Source organism: Silene latifolia, chromosome 2 (genome assembly GCF_048544455.1).
Source record: "Silene latifolia isolate original U9 population chromosome 2, ASM4854445v1, whole genome shotgun sequence".
Classification (NCBI taxonomy): Eukaryota; Viridiplantae; Streptophyta; class Magnoliopsida; order Caryophyllales; family Caryophyllaceae; genus Silene; species Silene latifolia.
Genome location: NC_133527.1, coordinates 196,597,925 through 196,622,050, shown reverse-complemented (window position 1 = coordinate 196,622,050; position 24,126 = coordinate 196,597,925). Strand labels below are relative to the sequence as shown.

At 34.6% G+C, this 24,126-nt stretch overlaps 2 protein-coding genes across 3 annotated transcripts; both read left to right on the top strand.

Annotated features, from left to right (window-relative positions):
• Positions 1 to 5,137: 5,137 nt before the first annotated feature.
• LOC141644269 (putative alpha,alpha-trehalose-phosphate synthase [UDP-forming] 9) lies at positions 5,138 to 11,902 on the top strand. Of its 2 annotated transcripts, none has more exons than XM_074453755.1 (4): positions 5,138 to 5,340; positions 7,482 to 9,510; positions 10,095 to 10,362; positions 11,070 to 11,902. In XM_074453755.1, the coding sequence occupies exons 2-4, from the start codon at positions 7,529 to 7,531 to the stop codon at positions 11,394 to 11,396; spliced, it is 2,577 nt and encodes an 858-aa protein (XP_074309856.1). In that variant the 5' UTR covers positions 5,138 to 5,340; positions 7,482 to 7,528; the 3' UTR covers positions 11,397 to 11,902. The 2 variants fall into 2 exon arrangements, with proteins under 2 accessions (XP_074309856.1, XP_074309857.1); XM_074453756.1 differs by having other exon boundaries at positions 5,140 to 5,340; positions 7,485 to 9,510.
• Positions 11,903 to 13,907: 2,005 nt separating this feature from the next.
• LOC141644268 (uncharacterized) lies at positions 13,908 to 18,335 on the top strand. Its single transcript, XM_074453754.1, has 7 exons — positions 13,908 to 14,305; positions 14,416 to 14,496; positions 14,954 to 15,130; positions 16,460 to 16,630; positions 16,934 to 17,146; positions 17,287 to 17,375; positions 17,470 to 18,335. Exons 1-7 carry the CDS (start codon positions 14,209 to 14,211, stop codon positions 18,118 to 18,120), a joined length of 1,479 nt encoding a protein of 492 aa, XP_074309855.1. The 5' UTR covers positions 13,908 to 14,208; the 3' UTR covers positions 18,121 to 18,335.
• The last annotated feature ends 5,791 nt before the right edge of the window (positions 18,336 to 24,126 follow it).

Here is a 24,126-nt window from a genome sequence, read left to right as displayed (position 1 = left end):
AAAATTACGGTAATTTGATTCTAAATTTAGTAAAAAGTTATTTTGATAAAAATTCTAAAATGTATATAATTACGTTCATTATAAAAAATGCTTTCAATTGAGTATAATTTTGATTATATTTATTAAAATATTTTGATATGTAGAGATGATTAAAGTGAGTGTCTCACAATATTTTACATTTACGTAAAAAAAAACATTTTGAGAAAGTTATAAAACATAGACCATTAAATCTGGTAAGAAAAATATATTTGGCAGAGTCATTGTCTTTTTTAAAAATAGAACTTAAGGAAAACTACTAAGAGATAAGTTTTATAGTGTGAATGAAAAAACTTATATTGCGAGAAATTGAATACATATTAGATTTTGATAGTTTAAATAGTGTAATAAGGAGTATGTGTACACAGTAACACATTGATCGCGAGTGCATTTAAATAATAAAACCTAATATACTATTACAAACGACATGAAAAAGTAGAAAACACGTTAAATTTTTCTTTAATATCTTCAACTAAATATGTATGCGTCAAATATAAAATATTGATTATGACTAACTAAATAGTACATTTAGTTAAATATTTTATATATTATCTTTTAAATACTTTGAAGTTAAACATCAAAAAACGATATTAGAGAAAATTCAACCTGTTTTATTTACAGATAATCTATTAAACATCATTGTAGAAAAATAATATAATTGATAGTTGTTTAAAAAAAAAGGTGCAAATTTCTTATAGATATGTTTGGCACATAGCACTTGCAACACACAATCAAAACAATTGAAAAAGTTGAGTTTGGACGCTATATGCTTGATACATAAATATCAGAAGTTATACATAAAAAATATAAATTACATAAAATTACATTCACATCATTTTGAACAAATATTAACTAATTCGGGGCATAATGTATCGTTAAAATAATATAGTTTGATAACTCAATGTTGATCGTTGCGTTATTCGAATAATTTTTTTTTTTTTTTTTTTTTTGAGAAAATATCATTATCATTAATAAAAAGTCATACGACATCTACAACATATGCCAAGCTCAATCGGATACAAATCGATTACAACCATAGGAAATAAATTCTTGTTCAAAGAATGAAACACTGCAACAGAGTCTCTATCATCGATTCGCCGCAAAAGGCTTTCATCCATAAGAGGGTCTCCGAATCTTCCTTGACGAGTATCCATTTCTTTTGACGTGATTGATTGTAGCCATGAATCGGACAAAATATGTAAAACCATATAACGATCTATAACAACGCTGATCTTCTGCCGACTTATTAGAAAACTGCAAACGAACCAGAAAACGAAAGCTCTCAAACTGAGAGAAGGACACCACCGATAGACGGGGACGGAGCCCTCAGAAAGAGAGACGAAACAAAAACGAAAGCGGAAATTAAACAAAAATATAAAGGAAAATAGATTGCATACTATTGATTGAAAAATAAAGCAATTTTGGGGCTTACCATCGATTGATGATCGATGGGAGCCCCGTATAATTGATGGAGGCTAGGGTTTTTAGAAAGAGTTTTTTTTGAGAGAGAAGTGATATTGAGAACAATTCGAGAGAGTTTTTTTGAATAAATTTTATTTTAATTAATATGATATTTGATAAGTCACAAATTTATTTATAAAACGTTGATCATGCTTAATTAATTATCATTTATTAGTTTAATAATTAAAAAAGTTATTTCATAAAAATAATCCGTCCTATTGGTTCGTTATTAGTAGGTATGGTGTTTAGGTTGGATTTAATTGGTATTATTGATAGGATGGAGTGATTATTGCAGATCATCAATAGGATGGATTATTGTTATGAAATAACCCTAATTAAAATTGTACATACTTTATTTTAAAACATTGAAGTTAAACCTAAAAAAAATTAAATTTGAGAAAAATTAATTTATTTTTATTTATAAGTAAAAATGTTAAAAATAATATAAGAATTATATTGTTTTTCTTCAATTATAATAATAAAATTTAAAAATAGGCCGCGCGAAGCGCGGGATACTACCTAGTATTCAATAAATTTATTACTAAATTATTTTTTTCCTGGAATATAGAGAACAATATAGTGTTTCGTGTAGATGATGTATTTAGATAATATTATGTACAATTTAGTTATGAGAAAATTTAATTTTTATGTAGTCTCATTGTATTTATGGATAAATCTTTGGGGTCGTTTGGTTCGCTAAGGGAATTGAAGTTCCAAGGAAATAAGAGTTCCCATGATTTTGTAAATCACATGAAATGGAAAAAAGTTGTTTGGTTGGAATGTGGGAAGTTAATTCCACAGGAATTCACACTTACCTGTAGGGGCCTAGGTAAGAACTTCCCACATCATGGAGAATTGAGTTCTATGGAACTTCAATTCATGTGATTTTGGGCAAACAAACAACTCTCCCATTTTGCAAATCCCATGAATTGTAATTCATGTGTTTTATAATGGGTAACCAAACGACCCCTTTGTATCTTTAGTCATGCAAATTGTATCTTTCATTTAATGTATAATGTACACGCTATTAAAATATATAAATATAACTCTCTTTCTACTTAATGAGTCTCATTATACTTTAGCTCGATTTTAAAACGTAAAAGTAACTTACATATAGGTGAAATTCAATTGTTGTGTATTTGTGATAACTTAATGGTCGAATCCATATAATGAATGTAGACAAGTTATTGCGAACAGTAGTTGGGATTGTACCTTTTTCATATTTTTTTTAGTCAACTAGGATTATCTTTTCATTACTTCTATCTAATAACTTAAGGATCGATGCATGCTATCTAGAACATTATCTCCCTATTAAATTTGTATATTGTGCCCTTGCCCATAACCTGTAATAATTACAAAGATAATGTAAATTATCAACCTTCATTACCACCAATAATTAAAAATATAGCTAATAATCTAGGTAGCATTAAAATGGACATGAACACATGACACGACATCTCATAAAATTTAGGACACGGAACACGTTATTTAAATTAAATAAAATATATATTTTATAATTATAAACGTTCGATTTTATTTTTGTTAAATTATTTGATAATAAATTTAAATAAGTGAAGGTAAAATCTGTCCTTGATTATAACTCATTTTCATTTACCATCCAAATGTATCTTCTAATCAATCTCTTCCGACTGCTCATTTGTCGTTTAAATAACATTATTCACCCCAAATGATGTCCAAATGTCATGGACACGCGTCGGACACGGCTCAAATACCATTGACACGCGTCGGACACGTTCTCGAATAAATGTAGAAAGTAGACACGGCTTTATAGGTGTCTGACACTTTTCGGCGTGTGTCCGAGGAGTGTTGGTGTCCGACACGGTGTCAAACACAGGACGGCTGATTAGTAGAAGTGTCCGTGCTACCTAGCTAGTCATTAAGAACCATCAAAACTTAAAACAGGTCAACTACGTTAGATAACACAAAAGAAAAATGCCTAGTAACCTACGACAAGTTTGTCATATACACGCAAATAAGATTATAAAAGCATATTTATCACATTTACATTTTAAGACCGATATTATCATTCTGAGATATGCATGCCGACTGAAGAAAATATAGCAATGGTGTTTGTTTAACCAAAGATTCCCTTAACACTTTATATTAATCTTGTCACATGGGAGTATTATTTATAGGCACTAACAAACTAAAAAGACTAGTTTTTATAGAAAAAAATACATTAAAGGGCTTAAACATTATTTTGATTTTTGAGTGACTTTTGTTAGTGAAGCTTGATGACATCGGGTGGGACTTGAGCTATATTGTTTATGGAGTGATGTACAATGAATTTTATTTTCAGTCCGTCTTGCTTAAGACCGCAAGATCCGTCTGAAACAATAAGATTTCTCACAAGTGGAAATCGCATGGGTCGTGGGACACCCCATGTGCTTTCCCACTCACTTCCTAAATGAGTATTTTGTGAGAGGAAACGGTCCGTCTTATTATTTCAGACGGATCTTGTGATCTGAAATAAGAATTTGTGTTTTATTTTATTACAATAATAAAGTAGACTTTACTTAGTGACTATTGTCCTTTTGTGAGGATTATAATTTAGTATAAACATATTTGGACAAATTAAAATGGAGGTATAAATGGCCCTTCGTTCTTTGTATGGCCCTTTTTGACTGATTAATTTTCATCGAGGAAAATTAAAAAAGCGCCACCAAATTAATGGCTCACATTACTTTCTATTTTATCGGTTCATTCGATTTTGGTTATTTGTTAACATTTTTTTTAGGATGTCTTATTAGTTTATTTACTTTTTTTTTTATTTTAGAAATGTTCGTTATGAGTAATTGGACCAATCATATATACTCTGTATATGTATTATTATCCAATTGTATTTCATTAACATTAACTACAAAATATTTTCTCCTCTCTTTTTTTTCCAAAGAACAAAAATAGAGGAAAATATAACACAACCTATGAAAGGTAGATACCGTATAAGAGAAATTGGTATTTACCTAAATATAACACTCCACATGAAGAATTTATTGAGCAAATGCTTTTACAAGAACATTAGAATAAATGACATATCATCCAATTACAATGATACATAATTATAGAAAATTGCTTTGTGTAAATTTGTAGATAGTTAAAGCCGATAGTTCACGATATACTTAATTTTAAATAATTTTCTTAATTTATGCACATTGAAAACAGGATTACGGGGATTAATTATGCATTTTTTTTATCATTATATCTCTCTTGTATTAAAGACTATAATTTTTGTTTTTGTTTTTGTTTTTATAGTAGATGATACTCGAACGTCGATATTTAGCTAACAACTCCGATTTTAAAAGGTTCTTTTCAGTCAAATGAGCCACAAAGGCAATACAATATCGGGGGTGCATAGGAAGGTTCAATTGTTGACCAATTATTCAATATACCTCATTTCTAACCATTAAACTAAGATATTTTCAATTTCAAAATTGAAAAATTAAGAGTCTTAGTTTTGTAAACTGTTTAAACATGCTATTAGACAGGCCTCGGTGACTTAATCAAAAGTGAGTAGATGAGGTTGGATATTAGAAGAAGTAGGTAAGGGTAGTAAAGTAACAAAAGAAACCAAATAGAGTAATAACATAACCCAAGTACACAACATAATAAAATAAAAAAAGTAAACCTTATCCAAAACCAAGGTTAAAAACCTAACTATGGTAAATCCCATTTATTTCTCTTTCTCTCACTACTTTTTTTTTTCCTTTGATTTTTTTTTGCTTCTTCCTCAAGTTCATCACCCCTTTCTCTATTTATTTCTCTCTCTAAATTAAATTAAATTGTCACTACTAAACATTTCTCAACTATTTTCTTCAACTTCTGGTTAGTCAACTTTATCATTATCCACTTCATTTTATCTTATTTGATCTTTACTTTACTCTCTAATCACTTTATTTATGCTTAATCTATGTTTAATTATTAAATTAACAGTAAATTTCTTGGTTTTATTTGCTTTGTTTATTTAATTATTTGTTATTTAGTTGATTTACAAAAAAAATTAGAATACCCAGATCGTGTTTTTGATTGATTTTATTCTTGTATGTGAGTTTAAGCTAAATGGGTATTAATTTATTGTGTTAATTATTGTATTCTTTTGCTTTTTGTTTGATTGGGTTTAGTAAAGTTTTGATGTTTTGATGTTTATTTTCATGTGTTTTGTATTAATTCTGTTTAATTATTGTATTAATTTGATTTTGTTTTTTGATTGGAGAAAATATTTGATTTTTGGTGTGAAAATGGTATTTTAGCTTGAGTTTTAGGTAATCATTTAATTATTTTCATGTGTTTTGTATTATTTTTTGTTTATTTATTGTTTTATTCTGATATTTTGTTTGGTTGGGTGTAGTAAAGATTTGATTTTTAGGTGTTTATATATTTATGTGATTGATTTTTAATATATTTTTGTTGATTTGCTAATTAAGGAAAGAATAACTCTTTCATTGTGTAGAACAGATGGTGCTTTATTTTGAAGATGTCACATCTGTGAAGTAATGGGTTTGTTTTTGCTAGATTTTGATTGTATTCACATTTCACAAGTAACTTGTGATTAATTTGATTGTGTTTTGTTTTTCCTGATTTCTGGACTTATATGTAGAGGTTGATTAGTTCAATTCTAGTTAATGGGTAGTTGAGTGATTAGAGATTGGATTAGTAGAAGTTAGGGGGTAGAGTGGAGTAGGGAAGAAAATACCTTGGCCGATACGTAGCTTTCATTTTTCGAGAGGAAAGAAGATAAGAAAAGGAAATTGGTTCTAGGGTCTGTGTGGATTTACAATTTCTGAAATAGGGGGTGTGGTTGAACACTACTTGAACCTCAGGATGATTTCATTTGCATTTTCTGAGTTCACCATCAAGGGGGTGTCTGGTTTCAGTGTGTAAATTCTAGACAATTCTGTGCTTTGACTCCCCTAATGCGCGCAGGCCGCGCACACACACATACGCTCATGTTATGCGGAAGCGTGAATATCTTTTTGTTGGGCCTGTACTGCATGTGTGTCCACTCTCCATAATAGAACGATATTGTCCGCTTTGGGTCAAGCCCTCACGGATTTACTCTTGGGCTCCTTCTCAAAACGCCTTGTACTATTATATTCTTTGGACACTTATAAAGACGATCTTCCATCTTTATTCTATCGATGTGGGACATGGGTTTGCACCCTAACAACTCACATGATTTTGTTGTATGTGGCCGAGGATAATTCTTTGATAGATTGAGGGCTAGTATTTTTACTGCAGAATGGCATCGATCTACTTAATTATATGCTGGTGAAGGTTATACATTTCGTAGTTTTATGTAGTGTTTTGGTATGGAACAATCTTGGACACTCAAATATGGCTTGTCATAACTGGACAGTCTTTGTCTTTGTTTCATTTTTGGGCTCAAAGAAGGTTTGGAAGAAATGTGGGTTTTCTCATGACGTTGACTTCTTCAAGTGTTGTTCTTCTAATAGTTTTTATTTTCATTAAGGTGTTTCAAATCCATTGTTACTGACTTGGTGGACCTGGTTATGTTCTTTTGTTACTCAATCTCTCATTATGTACTAGCCATTTCCTTCTATTAAATTTAGATAGATTAAAATGTTATCGTTTCAGTTTTTGACTAATATATTGTCTTCAGCTTCGGGGTTGCCCATTTACTAAATTTGGTGTGACAAGAGCTTTGATCATAGGTTCTACTGGAATTCTTGTACTACCTAATTTCAGTTGTTGTCATGCCAGTTCTGCAAATGTCTGGAATGTTGCAGTCTACTCATTATGAAAAAAAACCGATAGGAATTTATGAATATTGAGTATAACTTTTTGTTGTCTAGTTCTGACTGATAACCTGAAAGGTTGCATGAATTAGTGATATGATTGTGGTTAATGTGATGCATGTATAACTATCTCAGTGTCTCTTGGTGGCGTGCTATTATTCATTTTCATGTAATGGTCGTATCTGACATACTGCCTTTTTTCACCAATAGCAGATCTTCTGTATGCTTGAGCTCCCAGGCGGATTCTGCTACTTGTCATGGCTTCGAGGTCATATGGAAACTTGTTGGGGCTTGTCTCTGGTGATCTTCTAGATATTCCGCATACTCCTAGAACTCTTCCACGAGTTATGACTGTTCCCGGAATTATCTCTGACTTGGATGGTCGTGAAAGTAGCGGTGATGAAACAGACGTATCTGTTGTTCGTGAGCGGAAAATTATCGTTGCAAATTCGCTTCCTCTGAATGCTCTGAAGGACGTCGAAACGGGAAAGTGGTGCTTCACCTTAGATGAAGATTCAATTTACCTGAATCTGAAAAATGGACTGTCACCCGATACTGAGGTTATCTATGTTGGTTCTCTGAAGGTTGAAATTGATCTTTCTGAGCAGGAGGAGGTTTCCCAGAGGCTCCTCAAGGAATTCAAATGTGTTCCCACATTTCTTCCCCAAGACATTCAGAAGAAGTTTTATCATGGGTGTTGCAAGCAATATTTGTGGCCTCTTTTCCATTACATGTTACCTATGTGCCCTGACCATGGCGATCGTTTCGATCGCTCTCTTTGGCAAGCATATGTTTCTGCTAATAAAATATTTGCTGATAAGGTTATGGAAGTCATTAACCCAGAGGATGACTTTGTATGGGTACATGATTATCACCTCATGGTCCTGCCTACTTTCCTAAGGAAGCGATTTTATCGTGTGAAGTTGGGATTCTTTCTTCATAGCCCTTTCCCTTCGTCAGAAATTTACCGAACCTTACCAGTTAGGGATGACATTCTGAGGGGTCTTTTGAATTGCGATTTAGTAGGTTTTCACACATTTGATTATGCCCGGCATTTCCTGTCATGCTGCAGTAGGATGCTTGGGTTGGACTATGAATCGAAGAGAGGGCACATTGGGTTGGATTATTTTGGACGCACTGTTTACATTAAAATATTGCCTGTGGGTATTCATGTTGGTCGGTTGACATCTGTCTTAAATCTTCCTTCCACATCAGCCAAAGTAAAAGAGATTCAAGAAAAGTTCAAAGGAAAAAAAGTGATAATTGGGATTGATGATATGGATATCTTCAAGGGCATAAATTTGAAGTTGATGGCCATTGAGCAATTATTACATCAAAACTCGAAGTTCGTAGGCAAGCTGGTCCTGGTTCAAATCATAAATCCCGCTCGAAGCACAGGGAAGGACGTACAAGAAGCCAAGCGAGAGACGTATATGATTGCTAAACGGATTAATGAAGTGTATGGCTCTCCAAATTACGAGCCTGTGATTCTTATTGACCGGCCTGTTCCACGTTCTGAGAAGTCGGCATACTATGCAATTGCTGAATGTTGCCTGGTCAATGCTGTGAGGGATGGGATGAATTTGGTTCCTTACAAGTATGTTGTCTGCAGGCAGGGAACACCTGCCCTTGATGAAGCTTTAGGTATCAAATCAGATACACCCCACACAAGCATGCTCGTGGTTTCAGAATTTATTGGATGTTCACCTTCTCTTAGTGGGGCCATTAGAGTTAACCCTTGGGACATTGATGATGTGGCTGAAGCCCTCAACGTAGCTCTTACAATGTCTGATTCCGAGAAACAACTACGGCATGAGAAACATTATCGATACGTTAGCTCTCATGACGTGGCATATTGGGCCCGCAGCTTTCTTCAGGATTTGGAAAGAGCATGCAAGAGTCACTATAGCAAGCGTTGCTGGGGATTTGGGCTGGGGCTTGGTTTCAGAGTGGTTTCTCTTTCTCCGAGTTTCAGGAAGTTGGGTGTTGATCGTAGTGTATCTACATATCGGAGGTGCAGTAGAAGGGTGATATTCCTGGATTATGATGGCACTCTCGTACCAAATAGCCGTATGAACAAATGTCCAACTCCTGAAGTGATCTCTCTTCTGAATGGGCTCTGCAGTGATCCTAAAAATACAGTGTTCGTTGTTAGTGGTAGAGGAAGAGATCCACTTGCTGACTGGCTTGGCCCTTGTCAGCTGCTGGGTATAGCAGCCGAGCATGGATACTTTTTGAGGTTTGTTCATTATAGATTTTGTTCTTCGAATTTTGTGAATGTGTAGTTGTCTTTGGTTAACAGTGAGAACCAGCAGTGCCTACCTTAGGTAAGCACCCAATGAATTCGTAGGTATATGTCATAACAAGACGTGGCAAATGGGTTGGGTCAATTCGTGTTTGGGTCATTTTGGGTATACATGCATTCAGGTCAGATCGGGGCATTTCAGTTCGGGTCTGCTTGGCTGTGTCATGATCTAGTTATCTATGTGTTTTGTACGGACCGAGAAACATTCGGGTCAGAATGTCAGATTGAATTGGTTTGGATCAGTTCTGCTTCCGGGTCAAATAAAGCTCGACTGTTAGGTTATGGGTCTGGTTGAGTCAGTTTTGCCAGGTCTAGGCGTATGTCATACACGATAGGCATTCGAGAAGGCTTAATCGGGCCAATGGCTCCCTCAATGGTCTGAACTGGAGACCCAGTGGGCTGACTCATTAGTACTTACATTCGATACTGAGAATTATATGAAAATACAGGACAATACAAGTACAAAAAGATTTACAATATGCGCTTATGTAAGCTGATATATTTTGCTCTTGTTGCAGGTGGAATAAGTCTGATGAGTGGGAGTCCATGTCCGTGGAGCTTGATTGGAAAGAGATTGTTGAACCTATCATGAGATCATACACCGAAGCAACAGACGGGTCCACCATAGAGGTTAAAGAGAGCGGCCTAGTGTGGCACCATCAGGATGCAGACCCAGACTTTGGGTCATGGCAAGCAATGGAATTAGTGGATCATCTAGAAAATGTGCTTGCTAATGAACCTGCTGTTGTTGCTAGGGGCCAGCACATTGTCGAAGCTAAGCCACAGGTACCTGTTTTTGTTGTCGCATTTTTTACATCTGTGTGCTCCTAGTCGTCTGTTTCCCAATTTCCGACACCCAGGTTATAGATCTAGCCATCGGCGATGACACTATGTTACTTCGACTTCAGACTTGAGAGTATTTCAATTTCACTTCAAGAACTAGTATTTCAGATTTATAAGTATATTTTGAGGTACAACCGTACAAGACATGCCACTTCACCTGTATTCCTCATTTTATGACGGTCCTTGTGTTTTAAAAAATCGATTTATGACAAACTAACGTTCAGACACGTGCATGTGTCCAACACATGTACATGTCTGAGTGACTTCGCTCAGGGATGGCCGATCCACATTACATAATTTTGAAATACAAATTCTCATTTGTGACGGCCGATATCCATCACAAGCTTCTGACGGGTCAAATAAAACCCACATGGGAGAATTAACACAAGCCATCTGTGATTCCCTATGCATTCTACTTTTAGTCTTATCTACCCATTTGGGTGATACTTGACCCGTCACAAGCTTGTACGGATATATCCGTCACAAGTGAAACCTATTGATTTTGAAAATGGGTGATAGGACAAATTTCTTGATCTTTTTTGTGATTGATAGCAACTTCAATGTTTTTTGCGGCTCTTCGTTATCCCTATTCTTTTCTACCATTTGTCGTCTTTCCCAAATTGATCTCATCTCTTTTGAGTGTAATTCAGGGTGTGAGCAAGGGGCTTGTTGTGGAGAAGGTTATCTCAACATTAATCAACGAAGGAAATCGACCGGATTTTCTCATGTGCATCGGGGATGACAGGTCTGACGAAGACATGTTTGAAAGCGTATTGAAATCATCTTCCGATTCATCTCTACTATCGAGTCCCGAAGTGTTTTGTTGTACGGTGGGGCAAAAGCCTAGCAAGGCCAAATACTATCTTGACGATACGTCTGAGGTTTCAAAGCTCCTTTCAGGCCTAGCTTCTGCTACTTCAACTCAAAAGCCACGGTATAATCCTCATGCACAAGTCTCTTTTGAAAGTTCTGTCTAATACCATGTGGCGTTCATTTAAATGTCGATCCAATGAAAAAGATCGCCATTAAAGCTTAAAATTTCACGGTATCTATGAACTCGGGATTTCAAAGCTTCTTTCTTGGAGACGTCTAGGACTTGTACATGGCGAGAGAATCTGAAATTTACTTGTTCAGTAACTTTTAAGGGATTTCCGAGTGTTCTTTCAGTGTAAGGACGTCCGTGATTGTACATAAAATGTGTTGGGCCCCGTCAAGTTGTGAATTGTTTTCAAAGAGCATTTTCGGGTTTGGTGGCAAAGTCCCTCTTTGTATCGACAAGTTCTAACAAGTGAACTGGATGATCCAAACAAACCATCAAGAGATTCGTATTGATCTTGCCTGAGATCAACCGGACCCTTGGTGCTAACAAAAGTATATTAGTGGCGTGCTCAATCTTTCGAGATTGATTTCCTGTGTAGTTCTTTGAAAAAAACTAATTATTATTACCATGGGGGTGAAATATAATTATCTTTTGTCTTGTAAATGTGTTTTTAAAAGATCGTCAGGAGACAACTGGAGTCGTTATCAGTAATCACCATTCACCAGGTAATGGCGTACTACGTGCATTTTCATGCATTACCGAGTATTTTGTTTTCGTTAGCATGTTTTACGTGTTTTGGAATATTCGGATGTATGTCAACATGCATGAGCTAGCTGCTACAACAGTAAACAACACAAGGGAAACGCTCGCGCTGCTCTACTCTAGGTAGCTAGAGAATTGGTTTCGTGTTGGTTTTATGGATAGCAGACAAACTGATTTCGAGTTGGGATGGGCTCGTTTACGCCCTATGCCTGAGTGTTTCGGAGAATCGGAGGTATACTATCTGTTAGTAGCTGACTAGCTGGGTCTATATTTGAAGTCTTGGGGACCAAAAATATGATCCAACTTTTTTTTTTTTTTTTTTTTTTTTTTTTTTTTTTTTTAATTTGAAGTTGAACTTTTTCATTGCCTAAGAGGTGATGGGCATTCTCGACCTTTGGCGTAATTAAATTTATTGATATTAAATTAGAATGACGCATATGTTTCCGGCTTCAGAATCATCAAAAAGCAGGTCGAGTTACTCGGGCAGGACTGTTTTAACATTTCTACTCGTAAGGCAGGCCGAATTGTTCAGATTGAATCGGACTGTTTTTAACATTTTTACCAATGGTTAGAGCCCAAGTAAGAGGGACAGCTAAAAAGGATTCAACGGAATGTTTTTAACATTTTTACCGCGCGTGGGTGGGTTTTGTGCATTGCTTGGCTCTGCCATGGATGTTGCATTGTTCATCATTCATGGACTTCACAGTGTAATTGAAAGGGAAATGGATTTGACGCTTGGCAATGCCACTTCCACCACTGTCGGTGCCCTTCTGTGGCCCCCTTGTGGAATTCGCTTCCCTCACATACATGCGCCATAACGACGTTTCAAAGGTGGGTTCAGGTCAGCCTATCCGGCTATCCCAAAAATTACTCCGTATGAGATTAATGCTATAATGTTGTTATCGTGGTCTTCAGTTTTGCACTGGCTTTGCTATCTCATTCTTCTATCTTGCCACAAGCAGCGGAACAGAGCCTCTGGTTTTGACCACTGAATTTACAAGCTTTATTGATAAAATTCAATATAAACCTCGATTCATATTTGGGGAGTCATTTTCTAGTGGTGTACGAGAACTCCATTTATTTTAAAACGCCAATATAGTGTTCTATCCTTAGTCAGTCCGTTAGTCAGCAATTCATTATTGTGAGATTAATGTTATAATGCTTTCTTCTTTTTGTTTTTTTTGACTTGTAAAAGTGGTCACGTGATTTAAGAGCTAATATACGAATTAAAATTGGTTCGTATTTATGAATTTGATGTATAGACCGATTATCAGCTTTTGTCTAGTTTTATGACCAATTAACTCAAATTATAATTTGGATTGATATTGTTTTCTTTTAATCAACCAACATAACAAAAAAAAAGTTAAATTAAATTAAATTAATTAAATTGTACGAGTATGTACTTATCTTTTTATCTCGTTGATAAGTTTTCAATGTATGTCATGTGCACCATGACGGCATGACCCCATGTACCAAATCTTTAGGCGCTGGCTTACCTCATTCACCTAGTCACCCCATTCTCTTGAATTTCCCTTTTATCTATTTCCAGAATTTTGGAAATCATTCTCTCTAAAATTCTATATTACCATAAAAAAAATTGTATAATTAATTTTTAATTATATATATAATAAATTACGTATAATTAATTTAAAAAATAGCTTAACTGGAAATCCTCCCTCACCTCCGCGCTCACACTAATACTTCTTTCCCAGTGTAAATTATTGTCATAGATAAATAAAATGGTGTAATAAACATAGCCAGAGTTTAACAAAGTTATATATATGAGCGGTAATAATTATAATTCAAGTTTAAATTCTATCGATATTATCGATATCATATGCGTTTTTGTAACTAGAAGCAAAACAAACAAATTAATTACATACTTCTCTTAAAAGTGCAAATTTTCACACTCCTTTTCTTATTTTCTTTTCTCTCTTTATCACTTTAATCCTTTTTAATCCAAAAAAATATCCTTTATTTATCACCTTTTTCCAACAAATTTTTCAAAAAAATGAAAAACACCCATTTAATATTTTCACAAACCCAATAAAAAACACCCACAGATTCATTCACTATCACTCCAAAAATCTCCTCCACTCCACTTCACTCCAACTTTCTCTCACTACTATTCAGCTTTCTCTCTCTAGGATTTCCCTAATAATGCAACAATAAATTCTCATTTTTTCTGGGTGCATTTTATTTTTGTCATGGAATTAATGGGTAGAAATTATTTTGTTATTTTTCTCTGTATTTTTCTCTTATTTTCTGGGGTTTCTTCTGTTTCAGCTTCTTCTTCACCTGCTAGTAAGTTCTAGAACCTTCTAGAATTACCCCTTAAATTTCACCCTTTTTTTTACTGTTTTTTTCTTGGTTAATCTTTACCCTCATTGTTGATTTTGTGTTTTTTTTGGCAGGAATTGTGAATGTGTTTGTGTCAAGCTCTTTTGCTAAGCTTATGAAATGGGTTTGGTCACTTAAAACTACCACAAAAACAGGTAATTGTGATTTCGGACCGTATTAAGTTTAAGACGGCTTTTTTCATGCTAAATGGTTCATTTAATACCCGCCGTTTTGACTATGTTGTGAGTTTAAGACGGTTTTAGACCCGTCATTGGTTTATTTAATGTAAGCTGATGTGACTGTGTTGTAAGCTTAAGACGGTTTTAGACCCGCATTGGTTTAATGGTTTATTTAATACAAGTTTATGTTGACTATGTTGTAAGCTTAAGACGGTTTTTGATCGCATTGGTTTATTTAATACGGAGTACAAGTTTATGTGACTATATTGTAAGCTTAAGACGGTTTTAGACCCGTCTTCAATGGACCTCTTTTGATTGATTTGTTTTATACAAGCTGATGTGACTGAAGATTAAGGATGATAATGATTGTTATATTAGTTCTGATTATAACGATGATGATGATGTAATGATAATGGTGACGATGTAATTTCAGCAATATCAGGGAGGTCAATGGTGAAATATGAAGGTGGTTATGAAGTAGAGACGGTGTTTGATGGAAGTAAACTCGGGATTGAACCTTACTCTGTCGAAATTTTACCAGATGGAGAGCTTCTTGTTTTAGATTCTGCTAATAGCAATCTTTACAAGATTTCCTCTGCACTCTCCCTTTGTAAGTGGGTTTCTTTAATTTTGTCTGTGAATTATTAGTAGAATGTAAATATTAAATGATATTTAGATTACGATGTTTCATGTTAGCTGACGTTGAATAATTAAGGGATTATGATTTTGTTGTTGATGTTGTCGTCGTCTTTGTCATTGAATAGGGACAACTACTCAAAAGAGACTGCTTTAGTTACCCCCTAACTACCCATTAATACTTATTAATTGTATATTTGTAATTTTGTATGTCTTGCAATTTGTATGTGTGAGTCGATCTCTCAAGAGACTGGACCTTTTATTGTGACTTGTGAGATGCGACAAGTTTTTGATTTTGCCATCTCACAGTCTCAGTTTCAGATGCCCTCATATGAATTTTGTGATGGGACTATTTATGAAGATTATGTCGAAATTGATTTATGGGTTGTTTTCAACATTGGATTTGTTTGTCAATTTTATTTAGTTTAGAATTAAGATAGTAGTAGGTGGCATTTGCATAGGTAGAACGAGTCCTACCTTATAGTTAGCGGGTTTTATTAGAAGGTTTGACTTGGAGCTTACATTGTTAAGGCATGGGTGTTTGGCAATCGAAGGTTACATTTAGCAGGTCGTAAAAAAATGACTGGTTAATACGCGATTCTTTAATACACTATTTTGAAGCTATCATCGGATTCACGGGTGGAAATGTCTTTTTACAAAAAAATTAGGCTTTATATTTTTCGAATGCTTCTCAAAAGAACATGTTGGAAATTAGCATCTTGGGCTGAAACCCGAACACACCAATGTCTCAAACTATATTAGTACCGAGTACTACTTAACAAGCACCAAAATCAGCATATTAGCTGGCAAGTGCGCTAAATAAAACCCAATATGCTCACTTTTTCCTGATATGATGAAACCCAAACACCCCAATGTCTTCTCTTGATGTAGATGTCTATGAAATGTCTTTGGTAAGATGCACTTTTATTTAAAGTGTGAACTGTGAGATGTGGCCGTCAAGCTGAAATTAACTTTTGTTAATGGGACCATCACTTTCTTAAGCATTATTATGCTCTTCCAACTTGCTGTTTGAGACTGATCAATCGGTCCGCTGAAATTTGTCGTGAATATACAGTTAATGTTTAGTTTTGGGTTATAATCTTATTATGTGGTTGGCCTTTTCTTGTTCTCTTCTGAATCCATTTCACTAATAAGCCTCATTTTGAAATCAATGTCATGAAAAATAGTTAATGACGCTAATCTAGCGAAATAGTGGGAGTATCAAGTAGTATATTTGATTGTGCATGTGTACGTGCGTTGTTTATTTGGCTTGGTTCTTGGCGTGATTCATTGGGATATGCAGACAGTAGGCCAAAGCTGGTTGCTGGATCAGCGGAAGGATATTCTGGATATGTAGACGGAAAACACAGGGAAGCAAAGATGAATCATCCTAAAGGTGTTGCTGTAGATGACAGGGGAAACATATATGTGGCTGATACTGTGAACATGGCAATCAGGAAGATCAGTGATGCAGGTACATCCGGCATTTAAATTAAAATTTAAGCAACATTCGAACGAGTTTTGATGATTTTTCTTATCTTTGGATACAAGAGGGAGGGGAGTTAAGAGAGTAAATCATTTTCCTTCCATACAAAGCATTAAAAGAGTGCATAGGAAGTTAAATGCGGCTTCTGATGTGTCCACCAATGATAGTTGGAGTATTTAGGTAAAATATCATGGGAAAAATATCGACTAACTCATCTAAGAATTAGTTGTTAGAAAGAGAGATTGAAATTCTTTCAGATCAGCTTAGGCTAATTGATCTTGTTCATGCTAGGAGTTACAACAATTGCTGGTGGAAAATCGAGCCACAGAGGTGGCCATGTGGATGGACCGAGTGAAGATGCAAAGTTTTCCAATGACTTCGATGTGGTGTATGTTGGCAGCAGCTGTTCCTTGCTGGTAATCGATCGGGGGAATCGAGCTATCAGAGAAATCCAACTCCATTTTGATGACTGTGCTTATCAATATGAAAGCAGCTTCCCTCTTGGTAAGCTAACACTACTAGTAGTAAAATGAGACGGAATACGTAAGGGTTTGGGTTGGTCTATAATGTGAGACCATCTCATAAAACTCATTGTTTCTTAAGCGAAACTGCTTTAACTCACCCCTATTTACTCATGATGACAGGAATCGCCGTCCTAGTAGCTGCTGGGTTCTTTGGTTACATGTTAGCCCTTTTGCAACGACGAGTGGGTTCAATTGTTTCTTCCCAAAATGTAATTACTGGTTCTTCATGTTCTTATTAGACAATGATAAAATTTCCAATAGTAAATCGTCCGATGCATTTCCTGACGTATATTTTTTTATCAGGATGTGCAGACAGTTGAAAGCTACCCACCAGGTTCATACCAAAAGCCTCTAAAATCAGTGCGGCCACCATTGATCCCTACAGAAGATGAATCAGAGAAGCAGGAGGAAAGTTTTCTTCTATCATTGAAAAAGTTGCTTGCCGCAACTGGCACATCAACCATGGAAATCATTGGAAGTATATTTCCAGTTTTCAGAAAAAAACCAGTTCCTTATCAATACCAGAACCCGATAGGGCTTTACCAGCAATCTAACGGGCCATACCAGCATCCCAACGATCGGCAGTCACCAGAAAGTTTCGAGATACCTAAGGAAGAAGAACCTCCTTCCATTGATAGGGTACCCACTCCAAAGAAAACATATGCCTTCATGTCTACAGACGCAGACAAGATGCAGCAACAAAGTCGGGTTTTCTACAGTGGGTGGGATGCAGAAGTTCAGAAACAACAGAAACATCAAAACCGTCATCAGCATCACTCCTCCGTCCCCAATACTTACTATGAGCAAAGCAATGAGAAATCAAGTGAGATAGTGTTTGGTGCAGTTCAGGAAGAGGATCATTATCAATCCGTTATAAGACCTACTCCTTATGCTCTGGATTCATCTATTCAGTACAGAAATGGGTATGCCAGCGGCTTCTCATCCTATACATAAGTACCATGTTTATTTTGTTAGCACTTATTATAATATATATTATCACGATGCCTTTTTGAAGTAGCAGTAGTATCGTAGTTGTATTGAGGTAATATTTTTTCCACCAAAGGGTCGTTGAATCATCTACCCTTTCAAGCCGTCTACATCACAGTAAGAAAAATGTCATCCTTACGAGTTGAGATATTGATGTTGGTAATATAAAGTTCGTTCTCTCATAGTCGTCTCATACTTCCCTTTTTCATGTGTTTTTCGTGTTAAGAGTAATTCTGATGCAAATTTTTTTCATATTGAGTCTTATGATATGTCCTTTCTACATTTTCAAAGGCCATGATTCACACACACCACATGGTTTTCCGAGTATAGCGCGATACTTCTTGTTTACTCATCTTGTTTTGTATTATCATGTACATGATCCTTGAAATCACATCTAGAAAATCAATCTCTTAGTATACTTGGCTACTATATAACTAAAATCCAATATTATGACAGCTTGCTATGAAATGCTGGACCATTAATCATATGATATATTTGTTGTTTTATATTGATGCATTTTATATTCCAGATTCCCGGAAAAAAAATATACATGCAGTTGCACCAGTTAACCATTGTTAATGAGAAACTGTCAAAATTTAGTGCATTGTTGTCGCAAGAATATGCGCCAGTTTCTTACTGTCAGTAGTGCAGAATGTCTGATCTGAAATAAAATAAAGAAGCATGGGTTTTTGTTTTAATAAATCTGCTTTTGTTTTTGTATGAAAGATCCCATTATTGGCTGCTCAAGTTTCTTTATTTGGTTTTCCAATGTGAATACTAGAGATAGCTTACAAGTGGATGCTATGTATAGCAAATGTAGGCCCTAGTCGTGTCGACGGTTGTATATTTCAGTGTAACCTGGGGCGGAATAAGGATTTGAATTTACGGTTGAACAAATAATGGAATATTAGTAAATTTTAACTCGAGTTTTCACATTTTCCCGCTGTTGGGGACGACTGTCCCTGTTAGCTACTCTCTCTCGTTCCGCTACTGGATGTAAAAATCACTTTTTTTTTTGGGGGTAATTAAGCAAATAAATTAATAGCTCTTTTCCTTGATCAATCATCAGGATTAGTAGCGCTTTTGTTCTCTTTTCCCTGCATCCGTTCAAGTCTTTGTCAATTGTGTGGTGGGTTTTGTCTATTCACAATTGCAAGATCCAACAATGCTAGAATCTAGAGATAATGTTTGATCTTGCTAGGCACATGATGGCTATTAATAGGGTTGGCAATTTGTGGGTCGGGTCGGTCCGGTTTGTATCCACAATTTTGTCCGTTCAACATCACCATTATGGTTGATGGGTTCCGGTTTGGCTCGATAATGTAGAGATTGATCATTGTTCCTAATCAAGCTAATTCGATAATGATCCCTGATAATGAGACGAGACAACTTGCGAGCAATTCGAACTTGGCTCGGATAAAGTTCGGTCAAAGCTCGGTTCGGCCTTTGCACGAGAATTTAAAGAGTCAAGCTGAGTTAATGCTGGCTCGGTTCGATCCCAAGCGAGTCAAACTTGTGTGATTAGATAAGATATTGTTTATAATTTATAAGAATATTTTTATCATGAGTATATCTTTTTATCAAAGATCAAATGTCTCACTGATTTGCCAGATATTTTTATATATAACTTTCGAGCTTTGTTATTGAAAATATTGAAAGAAAGAAAAACATAAATTTAACAATTATATAAATCGAGTTAAGATCGAATTTGGCTCGAGCTCGCATTAAAGATCGCAACCTTGATAGTGAGCACATTTTTTTCAAGCTCGAGCTCGGATTTTGCTTCATGAGTACAAGTCCTGCAAGGCCAAGCTCGTGCTCAACTCAACTCGTTATTATCCCTAATCCCTTCTAAGTATGTTTATTATTGGGCATTTTAAGTTCAGATGTATTTTGGTTAGTTAATATAACTGTCGATGATAATTAGTAATTTGTCGACTGACGAATATCGAATTGGGTCATTTGCCTACTCGAGTTTATTTTGGGTTCATTAAGACATATAGGCTGGGTGGATATGGGGGGTTTAGGGTAACTTGGACAGTTAAGATTGGGCCAGATCAATTTTTAGGCTGATCAGTATTCTCGGCCCAATGCCTTGACAAAGTGAATAATAAATCCAGACACGACCCGAGCTTAACTGACTCAAACTCGATCCAAATAACCTGATCGATTCGCAATTCATGGATTATACAACCAGTTGTATATATTGTACGACGTAGAATCTGAGTTTTGTGATAGAGTATCCGGGCTTTATGTTAAATAATATGAGCTTTATTAGAAAGTATTGAACTTATCCATTTGTACAATGCTTATGGTACAATAGTCTAATTAGAACAAAACTAAAATTGGTATAGACACGTAAGTTACAAATTGTTAAATCTTTCACTTGGTGCAATTATAAAAATAATTTAATCCATATTACTTCGTATAAAACAAAATTATAAATTGTCGTTATAAGTTTATAACTAGCTTAATATATAAATGATTGTCTTAATATAAACATTTCCCAGCATTTCTTACTTTTCCTTATTATTTTTGTAGAGCCATTTTTTTTCTTCTGAAAACGAAGTATATCAAGGTGAAATTAGAAAATTAATAAGGTAGCAATTAATTTATAAATAATACACGAAAAAATAAAAATATGTATACATCAAACGAGATCTAAACTAGCAGTAGTTCACTACCAGTTCATTAAAATCGTCATAAAACTTGTGTCCTTTCGCATACAACATAATAAAAACAAACCTAGAATAGTAGTGTTGCTTAATACATAGCAGAAGAAAATCATCAATCACTAAATCTAAATGGGTCGAATTCTAAAGGTAAATTCTTATTTCAGATGGTCTTTTTTGTCTAAAATTAAAACCGAGAAAATGTTGTCATTTGGTAATAAAAAGTAACCATTTAATGACAAAATGTTACAGCAAAAGTTACTGCTAAAACTATTCACATTTGTTCTGGTAACCTTTTATAAAAAATGGTCACATTTTATCGTAAAATTGTTACATTTTCCAAGTTTTAATTTTAGATGGAACGGACTCGTTCTAAGGGAAACTTGTTGAATGCAAAATTATCAATTCCTTTGGTAGGATGATTAATTATGCCAGGACAGTATGTACATCCACCAAACTCCGCTTCGCCTGAATAAAATGCAGATCAAACAAAACGGGTTAATTTGGAGAAGTAACACAACCAACAAGACAATCAGGCGCCGAATAGAAAAAAATGTATATGAAAGAGTAAAATCGTAAAACACATATATAAAAGAGTAAAATTCATATGCAAAAGATCATAATATAAAAAAAAACTTATTTAATTAAAGAATGGAAATCGAAGGTAGCGACTGTGGGGATCTCTCGTCAGCAAAAAAAAATATGGAAATCAAAGATAAAAATACCAAGTCTGATCGAAAACTTATATCTAGGTAATTTTTGAAAGGTTATATTGGATTAGTACTTTTTTCGTATAGAGTAAAAATGTACAATGTATATATGGTTTGTATTAAATTTGGAATACCTAAAAATAAAAATACCATCATTTAAAAACTTTCTATGTACCAAAAAAAAATCATTTAAAAACTTTCATGTGTGAACTGTGAAGTGAAAATAAGTAATTAAATTGAAGTATAAAACATGCATAGGTACATTAAAAAAAGCTTTTTTTTTATACTCCGTATATTTTAACAATGATTTTAATTCTGGCTTTGTCTTTGCTACAAAGAAAATATTACTCCCTCCGTCTCACTTAATAGTTTAAGTTTGCTTTATTTTCTCCTTACAAAATAAATCAAATATAAACTATTAATTGGCACAAGGGAGTAACTGTTTAGAGATGGATAAATACTACAAAGCTAGAATCAAACAATAAATCAAAATCAGTTAACTTTTAACAATGATACTCCATATTTTATCAATGATTTTAACAACTGCTGCCTTAAAAATAAGTTTTTTTTTTTAAGGTATGCCCTTATGGCCTTATAAACTTAATATGGAAAGATTTCAGGAGATTATCTAATCATGGTAAAAGCAAAGTTTATATTTGCCTTTTTTATGAGAATATCTTGTAAACCTTTTCATATTAAGCTTATTAATGTGTGCGTTAGAAAAACTGAATAACATAATTGTTTCCTCTGTTTTTACCAAACAATCTAGTATTCACCGCGAAACGACAGACGGAAAACTTACACCAATGTGGTACTTCTTGACTAGGCCCCAAGCTTACGCAACAGTCGACCTTCATATACGGGGCAAAACTCAACTGCGCAAAGAAAGTCTCGAGTGGAGCGCTTGGACAATTTTTTTCCTTAGCCATGAAATTAAGGTGATTCATCATAGGCGGGTTGATTGCCATAGTAGGACCGTGCTCTACAAGCTCATACTTTTTACCGCCATCCTGTAAATTAACCAAAATAAGTACATCAATCGATAATTGTTAAGCTACAATAATCGAAATAAAATACGAATTAAACAATTTTTTACATTGAATAAAATTTAATTACCCGGCTGTTAAAGTATTCTAAAGCAGCCTCTGCAGCCTCACGGGAGATCATTGCTACATATTTGTCTGTTACCCTGCCAGTAATAGATGACGTAGCGTTACTTTTACGAAACTACGGAGTATTATTTATTAACGTAGTTAAAATCGGTTAAAATCGTAACATACCATATGTCCTCGTCTTCATCAAACAAAGAACCATCAGCATTATACCAGGTATCACGGTGTTTCGAACTCGCTTTCTCCATCTCTCTAATCTTTTTAAACCTTGAACAAGTTTTTTTTATCGTGATTTTAGAGTATTCGGATTTCAGATGACTTAGACCAATTAAGCAATAGCGTATGAGAATTTATACAGTATTACAGATACAGTATTACACATTTACACGTGTTTCGAAAGTAAATTTGGGAAATTCATAACAGTTTCCTAATTAAAGATACAGGATTAAGGAAATTGATACGGAGTATCTTATTTCCTTCATCAATCTTGGAAAAATATACAGTCATATAGATGTGGAATCGTGATTAGACTTTGAAACGGATTCAAGGCATATTCTAACACCGCTTATACTTCTCTCTTCATAGGACGCCCTTCTTACATTCAAGGCAAGGGAGGAGGACTAAAGGAGGACCATTTTCATTTTGATCCTCCTCCTTTTAGTGTAAGAAGGACGTCCTCCCGGAGGACACAAGTATTTCTTTGGGTAGCTTGTGTTCCCATGACACTTCTATGTAGACATGACAACCGGGTCGGGTCAGAATGCGGGTTGGGTCAAATACAGGCTGAGTCAGATACAGGTCGGGTTAGGGTAAAAATACGGGTCAATAAATAATTTATGCCTTTTTTTAAGTAAAACATATTTAAAATTAATATTTTCATCATATTCAATGTTTACATTAGTTATATTGACATAACTAGTTGGAAAGCCCGTGCGATGCACGGGGCTTCCATTAGAATTATTTGTAAAAATATATTCTTAAGTTGATAAAAAAGTCCTACTATGTTGTCATTGATGAAAAAAAAATCGTGATTGGTATAGATGATAACCGATAAGTTATTAATGCTTTTAGCATAAAAGTTTTGCCATCGATTAGTATAACATCAAGTGACATAGTTAATTAGTTATATATAGTATGTCGCTCTTTTGTTCATTGTTACAGACACAACCAGTTTTTAATTAAATACAAAACGTTTTCTCTATAAACATGGTGGAGCTCACCAATATGAACCCTTAATAACGGAGACATATCTTTATGAGTTTTGCAAATTATTTTACAAGTACGTAAAACTGAATGATGTTACAAAAAACAGCAGTTATCATAATTATATATATTTAGTGCGTTGAGAGAGAATATTAGATCTCTTACAACATAATTTTACCTTGACTATTTACAATTAAGAGTATTTGCTCCTTATACACATCTCGCAATATCTCTGATTCTATTACATAAAATGCACGGGCACTTAGTAGTATTATC

What these genes read in the sequence shown, in the direction of transcription:
- LOC141644269 (XM_074453755.1), top strand. Translation starts at nt 7,529, where the DNA reads ATGGCTTCGAGGTCATATGGAAACTTGTTGGGGCTTGTCTCTGGTGAT. An exon ending in GAGCATGGATACTTTTTGAG is followed by an intron (nt 9,511 to 10,094) that starts GTTTGTTCATTA and finishes CTCTTGTTGCAG; the next exon opens with GTGGAATAAGTCTGATGAGT. An exon ending in TTGTCGAAGCTAAGCCACAG is followed by an intron (nt 10,363 to 11,069) that starts GTACCTGTTTTT and finishes AGTGTAATTCAG; the next exon opens with GGTGTGAGCAAGGGGCTTGT.
- LOC141644268 (XM_074453754.1), top strand. Translation starts at nt 14,209, where the DNA reads ATGGAATTAATGGGTAGAAATTATTTTGTTATTTTTCTCTGTATTTTT. An exon ending in TAAAACTACCACAAAAACAG is followed by an intron (nt 14,497 to 14,953) that starts GTAATTGTGATT and finishes ATGTAATTTCAG; the next exon opens with CAATATCAGGGAGGTCAATG. An exon ending in TTCCTCTGCACTCTCCCTTT is followed by an intron (nt 15,131 to 16,459) that starts GTAAGTGGGTTT and finishes TGGGATATGCAG; the next exon opens with ACAGTAGGCCAAAGCTGGTT.